At 40.3% G+C, this 13490-nt stretch overlaps 1 protein-coding gene across 1 annotated transcript in view; it reads right to left on the bottom strand.

Moving 5' to 3' along the window:
- Positions 1-10658, bottom strand: part of OVCH1 (ovochymase 1) — a 42479-nt gene extending 31821 nt beyond the window's left edge. The window contains 7 exon segments of the mRNA XM_014536845.1: positions 1185-1373; positions 2515-2655; positions 3280-3371; positions 7163-7339; positions 9251-9348; positions 9622-9740; positions 10586-10658. Of these exon segments, the coding sequence (XP_014392331.1) occupies positions 1185-1373; positions 2515-2655; positions 3280-3371; positions 7163-7339; positions 9251-9348; positions 9622-9740; positions 10586-10658 (889 nt within the window).
- Positions 10659-13490: the final 2832 nt, after the last annotated feature.

Genomic DNA, 13490 nt, shown 5'->3' with positions numbered 1-13490 from the left:
GGGGGGGGGGGGAGGAATGGGGAGATAAGGACACATATGTAATACCTTACTTAATAAAGAAAAAAATAAAAAAATAAAAATAAACTGGTGAAATTAATATTAATAATATATTTTATTGAACACAATGTATCATTTCAATGTCTAATCAATAAAAAATTATGAATGAGAGAAAAATTGGTTCTTGAGCTGGTTTTGATCAGTGGATAGAGCACCGGACTGCAGACTTAAGGGTTCTAGGTTTGATTCCGGTCAAGGGCACGTACCTTGGTTGCAAGCTGGATTCCTGGCCCTGGTTAGTGTGCATGTAGGAGGCAACCAATTGAAATGTCTCTCTCTGTGTCTCTCCCCCTCCCTTCTACTCTCTCTGAAAATCAATGGAAAATATCCTCGGGTGAGGATTAACAACAACAACAAATTGTTTCTTACACTAAACAACTTGTCCTGTAAATTGTATTTTCTCATGCCTCTTTCTTCTGCAATGGTTGCCCCTGTGCCATTTTCTTGTGAAGATGCTGCCCCTTTGCATGGAAAACCTTCTGGCCCCTCAGTACTCAGCCCCTAGGCTCCTCCTCAGTGATCTGGCCACTCTCTGGGCTGACCTACAATCCATCTTTTATTGCAACTGTCCATTTGCTTCTTTGTCTCCCCAAATAGCTGGAAAGTTCCTTGAGGACAGGTTTAACATCTCCACACCCATATTTGTTTTCCTAATCTAGATTTTAGTGCCACAGAACAAAGGTAACTGCAAAGCTTCCACTGTCTCCAGGTAAAATGAACAAGGCCGAATGGGAGAAATGGGAGAGGAGGGATTTATTTCAGTACTTTTAAGTAATCCAGAGGGGAAAAAAGTCAAATGGATAAAGAATCTTCTGAATCCTTTCTTGTATTTTTAAATCTCAGAAATACAAAAAGATATACATTTTATTAAACTCTACATGAACATGAATTTGAAGAACCAGCTGATGTTTAAGTTAAATTGAAAGATATCAGTGCTCATGAATTCAGAGACAAAAGTTTATACACATTGAATTACAAATTGAAAACCAGCCATATTTTTTGCTTTGGTTTAAAGCTTAGTCCAGATTATATCTGCAATATATCAAAGTACCCTTGAAATAATTAAGTATGATACATTTTTGACTTGCAATAAATAAGAAAGGAAAATTCACAGAAATCACACCCACCTGTAATCATGTTCTGAGTAATAAAATCCATCAACTCAGACACCTAGGGGGAAATGCCAACTGATGTCCTTCTGTAGTTATTTCTTAAAGGAGCCCCTCCTCTAGCACCACCAGCTCCCCAAGAAGTTATTCCAGCAAGAATCCAGATCCCATTGTCTCTTCTACAAACAAGTGGACCTCCAGAGTCCCCTTTGTATAGTAGAGAAAGAGAAAATTTGAAAATTCACTAGTTAAAAATGTTTTATCAAGTCCACAAATATCAGCACTCATCTCAGAGAAGTAGAAGCAAATAGATGCCCAATGGTCATTATCTATCAATATTTTTTGTCCATCTTTTTGTTTTTTTTCACCATTAGTTTCAAGGTACTATAGTTTTGCACAGATGTAACCTGCTTCTACCCATTGCCTACAATCCTATAAAGCTAACATAGTATCTCTCTCCCTCCTCCGTTTTTGGCCACAAACATACACATACCAAAATCAATGGAAGGAGGAGGATGAGTTTACAGATACATGCCTCTGCAATAGCTTGCCACTTGAAATTGCTGGAAAAGATTAAGTCATACCCCAAGACTAGAGCGCCAGTGAATGGAACCCCCAAGGTAATGCAATGAATCAAGGCTTTGAAAACAGGGACTAATTTTGTCCCAGTACTATATGTCAAACACTTTTGGCTCCTTAGAAGATAAGAAACCCACAATTTCAGGATCCTATCTTTAATAATCCTTCGGAATAATATGCTGCTTTGAGAACATGTGCCAATTTTGTGTCAGATTAAGCCACCTAAAACTTAAAACTCATGTCCTCAACAAACTGGTCTCCCTTTCTCCTGTGTATCTTGTAAAGATTGGTCTCCTTTGTGAAATTGTTATCTTTGAGAGGTCACTCATTCACAACATCTTTTACCCAACAGTTACTATAACTAATGCTTTCTTTGGTCAAACTTTGTGCAAACATTGCATTCTGCACTAAATGTTTAAAAAATTTAACAAAAGGTGGAATGAAACATAGTTCACAGCTGAACCTAATTAGTTTGCCAAAGTGGACATCTTGCTTGCTTCAATTAGGTTGGAAATGTTCAAACTACCTCCTCTGCCTCTTGCTTCCCCCCCCCCTGTAAAAAAAGAGGTGGGGGGGGTAAGATTTGGCATAGGACAAGAAAGAATTCTTTCAGCCCAGGTCGAGTAAACTTTTTTCAGTAGAAGCCAGGTGGAAAGATGAAGGAAAAGGGAATTTTGAAGCAGTAACTCCCAAAAACAGCTCATGGGGAAGGCAGAATTCACTATCACCCATGTGTTATAGAATAACGCAGCCTGTTTATGCTTTGTACCTGACAGGCAACATTTTCTCCATCAGGAAAACCAACATAAAACATGGGGAGAAAGGTTCATGCCCTTGAGCAGAGTACTACACATTCTGTCATCCATGACAGGAATGTTCAGTTCTTGCAGGGCACTTGAATATCCTGATGCTGTGGGGACTGATAAGTTAGTCAACAACTGTCCTCACTGAAACAAATAGTAATAAGCCTTCAAGTTTAAAACTATTTCCAATAGACATTTAACCAAATTGTAAAAGCTCTTTTTTTAGGAGTGAATTATATTCTTTCCTAAAATCATTATGTTATAAAGGACCATTTTTTAAAAAAATCCAGCATATTTTTAAGGTAACATAGGCAGTTGTGATTTCTCTGAATATATGCTTGAATGTTTCCCCAAGGGGAAAACATCAGTCAATAAAGCAATATTTTGTAAAGTTCTTTATTTTTTCCTTAAAAGTCATAATATTAAATATAATGAAGCTTAACTATTGTTATTATTTCCCGATTATCCCTTTCCTATAGTCTTCTTCATCTGTTATAGTTACCTTGGGTTTTATCTGACACACTAACCACAATGGCAGCAAGGTTTACATAGAGCCTCAAGTATAGACTTTTATACAGTGAAGAGAGCCACAGATCTTCACTGGGTCAGAACTCAGGGGAAAGGAAAACACAGGAAATAATGAATTACTCATGGCCAGCAAAATTCTTCCTTCTACTGGGCATGCAAAGGGGCCTGGAAGAAACATTACTTTATTTTTTGATGCCTCTCACTCTCTGAAATCTTGCCTCATCCACTGGTCATGCAAAGAATCCCTTCTTCAAACTTATCATCTCCATGGGGAAGACAGATTGGCTGGACAGCAATTCCTGAAAAACAACAGTAACAACAACAACAACAACAAAAATCATGAGGTTCACAGATAAATGATGCTGAATATATTTGGAAAGTGACATTGGCTGATTTCATTTCTTCTACAATTTATTCCTAAATGCTATATTGACATTATATTTTCAATGTTTTCCTCTTGTAAAAAATTATTTCATATAGAAATTTAGAAAAATGCAGGAAAAGTAAAACAAGAAAAAACATAATCCATTGGTCTACATACCACAATGACCGCCCCCCGCCCCCCCGCCGCAAAGAATTTAGAAAAATGCAGGAAAAGTAAAACAAGAAAAAAACATAATCCATTGTTCTACATACCACAATGACCGCCCCCCCCCACCCCCGCCTACTAACATTTTAAGGTGTACCCTTGTTCTTAAAGAATAGTTTTTTTCTCAATAGTAAATTGAGCACTACTGTATGGTAAGCACTCTTCTAGGCCTCAGTGAATAAGCCGAAAAAAATCCCTGCCTTGGCAGAATTTGTGTGTGTGTGTGTGTGTGTGTGTGTGTGTGAGTTGGGGGTAGGGGAAAGCAGGTTAAAGAAGATAAGTCTGGGGATTAAAGAGGATGGCATGGGAGGTATACTTTTAAATAGGGCAGTCATGACAAGTCTCATTGAGCCTGTGGCATTTGAACAAAGTCTTAAGAAGCTGGGGGAAAGCACCATGCAGTTAGCTTGGTGGAAAGCATTTGAAGAAGAAGAAACAGAATGGAAAATCCCCTGTAGTGGAATAATGTCATATTGTTTGAGGAACAGTGGGGAGGCCAGGGTGCCTGGAGCAGATTAAACAAAAGAATGTTCAGTAAAAAACAAAAAGGAGGTTAGATGTTGGGCTAGGAGGAGGGAGATGTCAGATAATAAGGATATTGATTTCCATCTGAGTATAATGGAGAACCACTGAAGTGTTTTGAATAGAGAGGCATAACCTGACTTACATTTCAAAAAGTATTATTCTGGCTGCTGGATTAATAATAAACATTAGTGGTGCAAAAGAGGAAGCTGATAATTTAAGAGTCAATTGAAAATAATCCAAGCGAGCAAGACTGTAGCCTGAAACAGGATGTAAGAGTGTAGAAGGTAAGGCAGAAGCAATAGGATTTTCCTGATGGATTAGATGTAGAGTATGAGAGAAAGAAGAATGAGTACAAAGTTTTTGGCTTAAACAACTGGCAGGGTAGAGCTGTCATTAATTGGTATGAAAGGCTATGAGTAGAGCAGATTTAGGATGTAGGGGATAATTAGGATTTTTATTTAAACATATTAACTTTGAGATGCCTATTAATTATCCAGGCAGATGACCATTAGGTAGTTGACTATATGACCCCTATTAATCCAAATAGCATTTCTGTAATAAAAGGAACCTGTACTAGATAGATAACATTGCAGTAATCTTTGAGTAGATGGTGTTTAAAACCTAGATCTGGCATAGATCACTAGGCCTTGATCCTGGATGAGATCACTAAGGGAAAGGTGTGCAAAGGTGTAGGAGAAAAACCGAGGGACTCCTGGAATTCAAGTGAAGAAAATGTTTCCAGGAGAGTGTGCACAACTCTGTCAAAGCTCCTATCAAGTAAGCTGAAGACTGAGATTTACCTTTGAATTTAGCAACGTGAAGGTCATTGGTGACTGTGACAAGACAAATTTGATAGAGTGGTGTGATTGAAAGTCTGATTGACTTGGATGTCTAATAGACATCTCAAACCTAATACATGCAATTATGAGAACTGAGGAAAGGAAATTGAAATACCTAACATAATTGGGTCTTCATAGAGTGTTTCTATAATGAGGAGCAGAAAAAAATCAATAATTTTTTAATATACAGATCTAGTTTGAGTTATTCTCTCTCAGTATTTTGATGATCTTGTACTATGGTCTTCTGACTTTCATTACTGCTGTTGAAAAATTAGCTGTCAGTCTAATTGTCATTCCTTATTGATAATATAGGTTTTCTTCTCGATGCTTTTGAGATCCACTCTTTGTTTTTAGCATGTTATAGTTTCAACATAACATATCCTATATAATAAAAGGCTAATATACAAATCTACTGAACAGCAGAATGACTGGTTGCTATGACACACACTGATCACCAAGGGGCAGATGCTCAATGCAGGAGCTGCCCCCTGGTGGTCAGTGTGCTCCCACAGGGGACATGCTGCTCAGCCAGAAGCCAAGCTCATGGCTGGCGAGAGCAGCTGCAGTGGCGGGAGCCTCCCCTGCCTCCGCAGCAGTTGGACATTCCCCAAGGGCTTCCAGACAGCGAGAAGGCACATGCTGTGCTGAGGGACCCCCTGAGTGCATGGATTTCATGCACCGGACCTCTAACCTATATATAATTTTTAATATCATAGTTTGGAATTATTGAATTCTTAAATCTGGAGATCTGTGCCTCATCAGTTATGCTTACTCCTTAGCCATTTTTTTCTTAAATTATAGCTTTTCTGTCCCATTACCTATATTTTTTTCTAAAGCTCAAACTGGATGTTTACTAAATGCTTTTAATATATCTCCTCTGTCTCTTACTTTGTCACTTTTGAATAATTATTTTATATTTTCTAGTTCCCTGTATCTGATCTAATCCGCTAATTCAGCTACTGTGTTTCCAATTCAACTTACATTTTTATACCTTAGTGTTTTATTAGCTCTTTTAAAAATCTTCCTCCTAAGTTAATAGTTTCCTGTTCTTTAGTCATTTTTGATAGACCTTTATATACATAAACTTAAGTAAAACATACTTTATATATATAGTATGTACCTTATTTTAACATCCATAATCGTAGAAAGAATAATTAGTTATTATTTCTGACTCTTTGGTAGCAACTTTCTCTGCATGCTTTTGATTTAATTGTGTGTTCACATTCATTAAAACTTTATGGGAGGATAGTAAAGCTGAGATTTAAGGTTATTCTCTTCAGAAAGGATTGACTTTTGCTTCTGCCAAAAGCCCTGATTACTCACCTGTAACAACTTTAGAGTCTTGGCTTAGAGTTTTGGATCACAGGTAATGTAAATTTCAGCATGAACCCGAATGAGGGTTTGCTTATGATTTCAGATTCTTCGAGAACCCTCCATCCAGTAAGCTTCCTTATTTTCTCACTTCGTGTGCTGTATTTCCCTCTCTTTCCGCCTACTTCCAAAGCATTACCTGTCAGGAAGTTCCAGGTACACAAAGGCTCCAATCAGACTTTCCCATCCCTGATCCTTACTCCAATGCAGGCTCCTTACATGGCCAATTAAAGCTCTAGGTTCTAACAAATCAATTAGATGCTTCAAGTGCAGTTGCTTATTTCAGTGCTTGGCTAACTACTCTAGATCTGTGCTCTTTCATTGTTTTTAGTCACTAAACACTTTCCTTTCTTGCATTAAAAAAACAAATTTCTTATACTTTATTCAGATTGTTTAACCTGTGCTGAGAGTGTGTCAGATATCTATTTCACAATAATGACAGAAAGGAGATGATTTTGATAAAATTTTCAAATATCCCAACCTCCATGGCTAGAGCTGAGTATAGGTAGATGGTCAGCAGTATAGCCCAGCTAAGACACTGGAGTACTTAAAATGCTACTTAAGTTAAGCATAGAATGTGTGGCTGGGACTTATGGCCTATACAGTGCTTTCTGTACATTCAACAAAATTATTTTAAAAAGAAACAAAATGTAGCTATTCTAATATTACTAGATATAAAAAAATAGAAATTAAAGTTAACTGGTACAGAATTAATGAACACAGTTTTCTCCATTACATTTTTTATATTCTAACTCTCTTTACTTATCAAACTTGACTTTGTGCTTTAGATGCAGCGGTGCAATATCAGAATTCATATATCCAAGTCTGTTGTAGTCAGGCTGTATAATAATTTTTGAGACAGGAATATTTTGTTCTTGCTTATCCTTCTGAAAGAAGTTATACTCTACAGCAATCATAACCAGATTCTTAATTTGTTCCCTAAAAACAAAGAAAAATATTTCACTAAACAGCTGTTTCCCCCAGAAAAGACTCTTGGTTTCATGCAATTAAATGAAAAGTGATTAATGTACCTGTAAGTATTACTAAGTCTTTGTGGAGGGCTGCTGGCTAGCACCTTCGGACATGCACATTCGGGCGTTTTTTAAATATGTTGGCTGAACTCAAGGCGCAGGCAGAGCCACACCTTGGGGGTGGTCCTAGTCACTCAGTCTGACTTTCCCACCCAGGTGCTAAGGGGGGTGGGTCCTATTATGTTGCCAGGAACTCAAGGCCCACCCAGATGTGATGTAACTTCCTGTTACTTCGAATATATATATTAAATTTACTTCCGGTGCTGCACATCTGTCTGTCCCTGCATCAGAGGGCAGATGCCACACCCGATCCCAGCTTATTCTATTTTTGTGTCCTGTCTCTTTCATTTCTCAAATCCCAAAGCGCCTCTACTTAAAAGAACTGGCTCATGTGTCTCTCTCTCTCTGTGTGGAACGCGGAGAAGAGAGTCCCCCTGACATAGTCTTAAAAGAAGATATACCTTTATTAGTGATTAGAGGCCCAGTGCACAAAATTTGTGCACCGGGGGTGTTGTTCCCACAGCCCAGCCTGCACCCTCTCCAATCCGGGACCCCTCAGGGGATGTCTGACTGCTGGCAGTCACACATCCCTCTCACAATGCCAGGTCGCCCCTAACTGCCCCCCTTCCCGCCAACCTGATCGTCCCTCACTGCGTCTGTGTGCCTGCCTGATTGCCCCGAAATGCCCCTCCTGCAGGCCTGGCCGCACCTAACTGCCCCCTGCTGCCAGCCAGGTCGCCCCCAACTGTCCCCTCCCTGCCAGCCTGGTTACTCCTAACTCCCCTCCCTGCCAGCCTGGTCACCTCTCATGGCCCTCCCACTGGCCTGGTGACCCCATGCAGCCTGCTTGTTCAGTTGTTTGGTCATCCCTCACTAATCCCCCCACTGGCCTAGTCTTTGGCAGCCATCTTATGAGGGTGTGAGGGTTATTTTGCTTATTACCTCTTTATTATATAGGACAGTGATGGCAAACCTTTTGAGCTCGGCGTGTCAGCATTTTGAAAAACCCTAACTTAACTCTGGTGCCATGTCACATATAGAAATTTTTTGATATTTGCAACCATAGTAAAACAAAGACTTATATTTTTGATATTTATTTTACATATTTAAATGCTATTTAACAAAGAAAAATCAACCAAAAAATGAGTTCGTGTGTCACCTCTGACACGCGTGTCATAGGTTCGCCATCACTGATATAGGATTACTAATTGACATAAGACCTTATCAATTATAGGGATCTATAAAAAGTCATGGTTTTTAATCATAATGTTTACATTCTGTAAAGGTCTTTCCCCTACCTCAACTGTCTTTCTGTGTAAAATATTTAAGTGTGGCATCTTTTCTTCTTTTGTACATAAACCAGTCTACACATGCACTTTCATTTTTTAACAAAGTATAAAAGTTGTTCCTAGAACTACCATTTTCCCCTCTTATTAGTACTCACTTTTAATCTAGCCAAGTATCTGTTATTTCCCTCCTAATGCCTAAAACTCAGATTATTAAAATTTTGGAGCACCCACTTAATGTTTGACATCAATACTTTATTAGAATAGGTAATTATTTTTTCCCACCACCAGTCCACAAATTATAGGTAATGTCTGGGATCTCTGGGATTTCTAGTTATAAGGTAGGAAGCATGGGAAATCTTGGACAGACACAGTTTCTGAGGATCAGGAAGGCCAATAGGGGGTAGACCAAGTAGCAAAATTAAGAAAGGAATTTAAATTTAACCTTGAAAGGTATTTAGATCATCAAATCTCCAAGTTCTATGTATCATCATTAATCAAACTTTAACAAATGATGAAAACTCATAACTTACTCTGTGAGGCTAGCCAGGCAGTGTGCTGCTGCAACCACCAGATCATCTTGAATCAAGCTTCCTCCACAGAAATGGTGCTCATCTAATTTCAGGGAGACCTGCCCAAGACAAAAGTTATGGATACAACTAACATACATCTCCCCATGGGTGTCGACTCCAGAAATATTTGAAATCAACTCAGCTAATATAACATCCTTAGATACTGATATAAGTGGATCAGTAAGCTATTATCTATGAAGTAAAATTTTTGGCATAGAGGTCGAGTGGGATCAAGACAGAAATTACTTGTTAACCTGGAGTTGTGATATTTGAAACAAAAGAAATAAGTTACCATTTTCTCATTAAGAAATCAGTGCCTTTGTTATACTGACCTGGCATGGATGTCTATCAGCTGTTGAATTTCTCTAACTAGTAACTTCAGAGAACAACTCAGATTCTAAGGCAGTTTCCATACATTTCAGATCAGCTGCTTGAATCCCACACTTCAGTCCTGTGAGGGAGAGCATATGTGTGCACACATGCACACAGAACACCATATGTAAGGGCTCACTCTATCAAGATTTTATGTTCAGATTTTCCTGGCTTGGCACAGATGTTCTGACATCACTCAGCTGCATGCTGTCCCTGTTCTTTTCTCAAAATATTCTCGAGACCACCCCCCACTCAGGTCGTGTTGACAAGAACTTGCCTCAGGCCTCCCCTGCCCCTTTGCAGCCTGAACTGCCTTAACAAGAAAACACCTGGGGCAGGATGCACCAGCTCTTCCTGTGGTGACTGATTCTGGGGGAGGGTGAGCACTACATAATTTAGGTTCTATAATGATCCTGGAGAATAACATATGCCTCCCCAGAAGACAGATATTTGGCTACTAGAGGCCCGGTGTCCGAAATTCATGCACAGGTAGGGTCCCTAGGCCTGGCCGGCGATCAGGGCTGATTAGGACCTTCTGGCTGCTGGCCGGTGCCTTTCTTCGTTCCGCGTCACCCCTTGGTGGTCAGCGCACATCATAGTAAGTGGTGGAACTCCCAGTCGGTTGAACTCCCAATGGAACTCCCGAGGGGACAATTTGCATGTTAGCCTTTTATTATATGGGATAAGTTACTTCCACTTGGCTCTTTTTCTTTGGAGGAGGCTGCTTAGCACGAGCAGGGTTAGCAGATGTGCCTACAAACTTGAACTCCAGAATCCAGTAATTTCAAGAGGAAACTGGGCCCAGGCGCTTCTTTGGGAACATCTGGGCCTGGACTGTCCCCCTCCCCTTCGCCTCTTCCAGCCTGAGGATTATGCAGACTCCTGCCCCAGCATCTGCACCCTGGGCGCCCAGGGCCCACTCACCTGGATTTGAGGGGAGGCCCACAGCGAGAAACGGCAGCACCCCAAGCTCAGCCAATGCTGGCATGGTGCCCATGCGGTGACTTCGTCTGTCTTCCTCTGTTCGTGTGTCTTAGGCTGAGAAAACCAAGGGAGGAAGTTGGTCTGCGCCCCCGCAGGTCCTTGCACTCCTGGAGGCGCCTGCCCGCCTACAGAGCTCTTCACTCCCGCCCACGGGATGATGGGCGGCACCTGCCAGGCTGCCAGACCTCCCAGCATGACCTCCTCTGGTTATCCCGATGCTGTAGCCCTCTGGCGGTCTCGGGTTTCATAGGCCCAGCCATTGGCCCCTGGAGACAGGCGCTAAGTGTCCACAAGGCTGGTGGGACGCTCAAATGTGTGCACAAGTCCCTAAGGGACAGGTGTGTGATCAAGGTGAATTCACGCAGGTGAATTCTGTCCCACGCTGGGCAAGGAAGTTGGTCACCCATACAAGACACAGGATAGCCGACTTCTGAGAGAAGGAAGACCCAGGAAGGCCTAATGAGTACTTTATGGTACTGCTCCTGCTTCTAAGTAGCTTGTTAAAGGCGTTGACACTCTAGTTTTCAAATAGAGTAGATATAAAAGATCAGATTTATGTCATTACGTTTCTGGATGGCAGTCAATCAACTTCAGTGGAATGGACCAGAACTATATGACCCATCATTTAAGATTATTAAAATAAATTCATTGCTAAGACTATTATGTCAACACTTTTCTCATAAGTATTATTTTGTAACAATTTAGCTTGAGATTTGGAGATGAATAGAGCCAGAATTTGTAATAGACATATCTTATCAAAAAATTAGGGCAAGGCTAAGTGGACATTCTATATAAATCAACTAACTTGGCTCAGTTGTCTCAATTCTGTGTAAAAGAGAAATAAAAGCTCTTTGAGGTGGGATGGTAAACAAATCCAGGGTGGTAAGCAGGCTGTAGACAGATGAACAGAAAAACAGAATATAGTCAGGTGGAAGGGATGCAGGTATAGGACTAGGTAGGTGACAATCAGCTGGGACAATGACCCCTGTAACTGCAGAAGGTGAATGGGCAGCTTTTAGTGAAGAGCTTACAAACTTGGAGCACACTTGTCAACCTTCTTGTCTCATGACCCCAAAGAGTGTTCCTGTGATTTTTGTGTCCCAAGTCTTATTACATTGAACTACCTAGAGCTGCCCTGTCCAATAGGGTGAACACTAGCCATGTGTGGTTATTTAACTTGAAATGAACTAAAATTAAATTTAAAAATTTAGCTAAATTTCAAGGGCTTACTAGTCATCTATGGCTAGTGGCTATCATGTTGGATAGTGTAGATATAGAACATTGCCATCCTTGCTGATGGTTCTATTGGTCTGCACTATTTTTGAGAGTAGCACCATTTTATTTCAAGTGTCATTTTAAATAAGGATGCCTTGGATGACAGTTTCACCTGGGTCTCCAGCTTGGGTGTCTGGGGGACACAGGGATGGGGTTTGGTGAGGTAAGCAGCTCTTTTGTAAAAATAAAGCACTGCACCTCCAGTCTTGAGCACTGGCCAGGAAATTTCCAGATATGGTGGCAGCCTGACCAATGGCCCTCGTCATCTTCATCCCAGAGGTTTGCTTTCACTGTGGTTTTCTCACAAAGATTACCATAACCAGCCCTGGCCCCCAGGGCACAATACTCTCCAATAAAAGCTCAGACTTTTCAAATGGACCCAACTCCTCTTGTTCTTCTTGGCAAAAGGGAGTCAGATTAAAACTACTACAATATGGGAGAAGAAAAAAAAGAACATGTGCTGTGCCAATCTACAGTGTTGAAGTTCATGGCTAAGGTTCTCATGAGGCCCACAGACCTGCCCCCACACTCTGCTGCACACAGTGCACACAGCTTTGCAGGATCTTCAGTAGTTTGTTTCCATCCAGAAATCCCCATGGGGTTGGATACAATCTCATTTCCTGCTACAGCACAGCTCCCTTCGTTTCCAAAGTTCTAAACTCACAGCCTCAAGTGAGACCTTGTTCTTCTATATAAAGGATTGGTCTCTTACAAGCCTAACAAAATAATGGTTTTCCATGAAATAGGGAAAGATCCATTCAGTATCAGTTGCATAATACTCAATAGTCATGTTGTTAGACTTAGGTTTAAATGTGTAAGATGATGGTTTAAGTGTAAGTTAAGATTATGGAGATGTTCAAGTGCCCAAATGGAAGTATTCTCTTATTTAGAAAATAAACATTAGAAAAGGAAGGACATCAGGGAAGGGAAAAGTGGACTACACTACCCTGGTTTGGGCTTGTGATGAAAGGGGAATTTGCCTTTAATGTGAACATATCTTCATTACGGTGGAATAATAATGATTCGCTGTTGGAAGACTTCCAAGATTCTTGATGGAAGCCCCAACTCTAAGGAGTGTTGTAAAATTAGGAGCATTAGGTGACTAACCCTTGAGCAATGAGCAAACTATGGACAAATAATATATTATGTAAAAAATAAAATTTTCCACCCCAGCTAAACCACTAATCTAAACTCTAGAACTCTCCAAAGTCCCACAAGGCCTAAGATTCAGCACTAAGGGGATTATTGATGACCTTAAAAAACAGCAATTTCATTTGAATATTAGTTGCAGGGACAGATACTACTATGATGCAGAGGGAATTTGAACAATGAAGTAGAAAGAGTGGGTGAAAAAAATTCATTCAAATAGTTTGTCTGTGAATGACAGAAAGATATGTAGTAGCAGCAATAGATGAAGAGAAATAAAGGCTTTTTCCCCCAAATGATTTTGATGGTGGCTACCTGTATATGTGTTAGAAGGGGGGGTTAGTGGGTGAGTGAGAAGAGTTTAAAGAGTTTATGTGCATATATGCATAGCCCATAGACACACACAATAGTGTGAATAGTGTGG

Source organism: Myotis brandtii, unplaced genomic scaffold, assembly GCF_000412655.1.
Source record: "Myotis brandtii unplaced genomic scaffold, ASM41265v1 scaffold1660, whole genome shotgun sequence".
NCBI lineage: Eukaryota > Metazoa > Chordata > Mammalia > Chiroptera > Vespertilionidae > Myotis > Myotis brandtii.
This window is presented reverse-complemented; position numbering and strand designations above follow the sequence as displayed.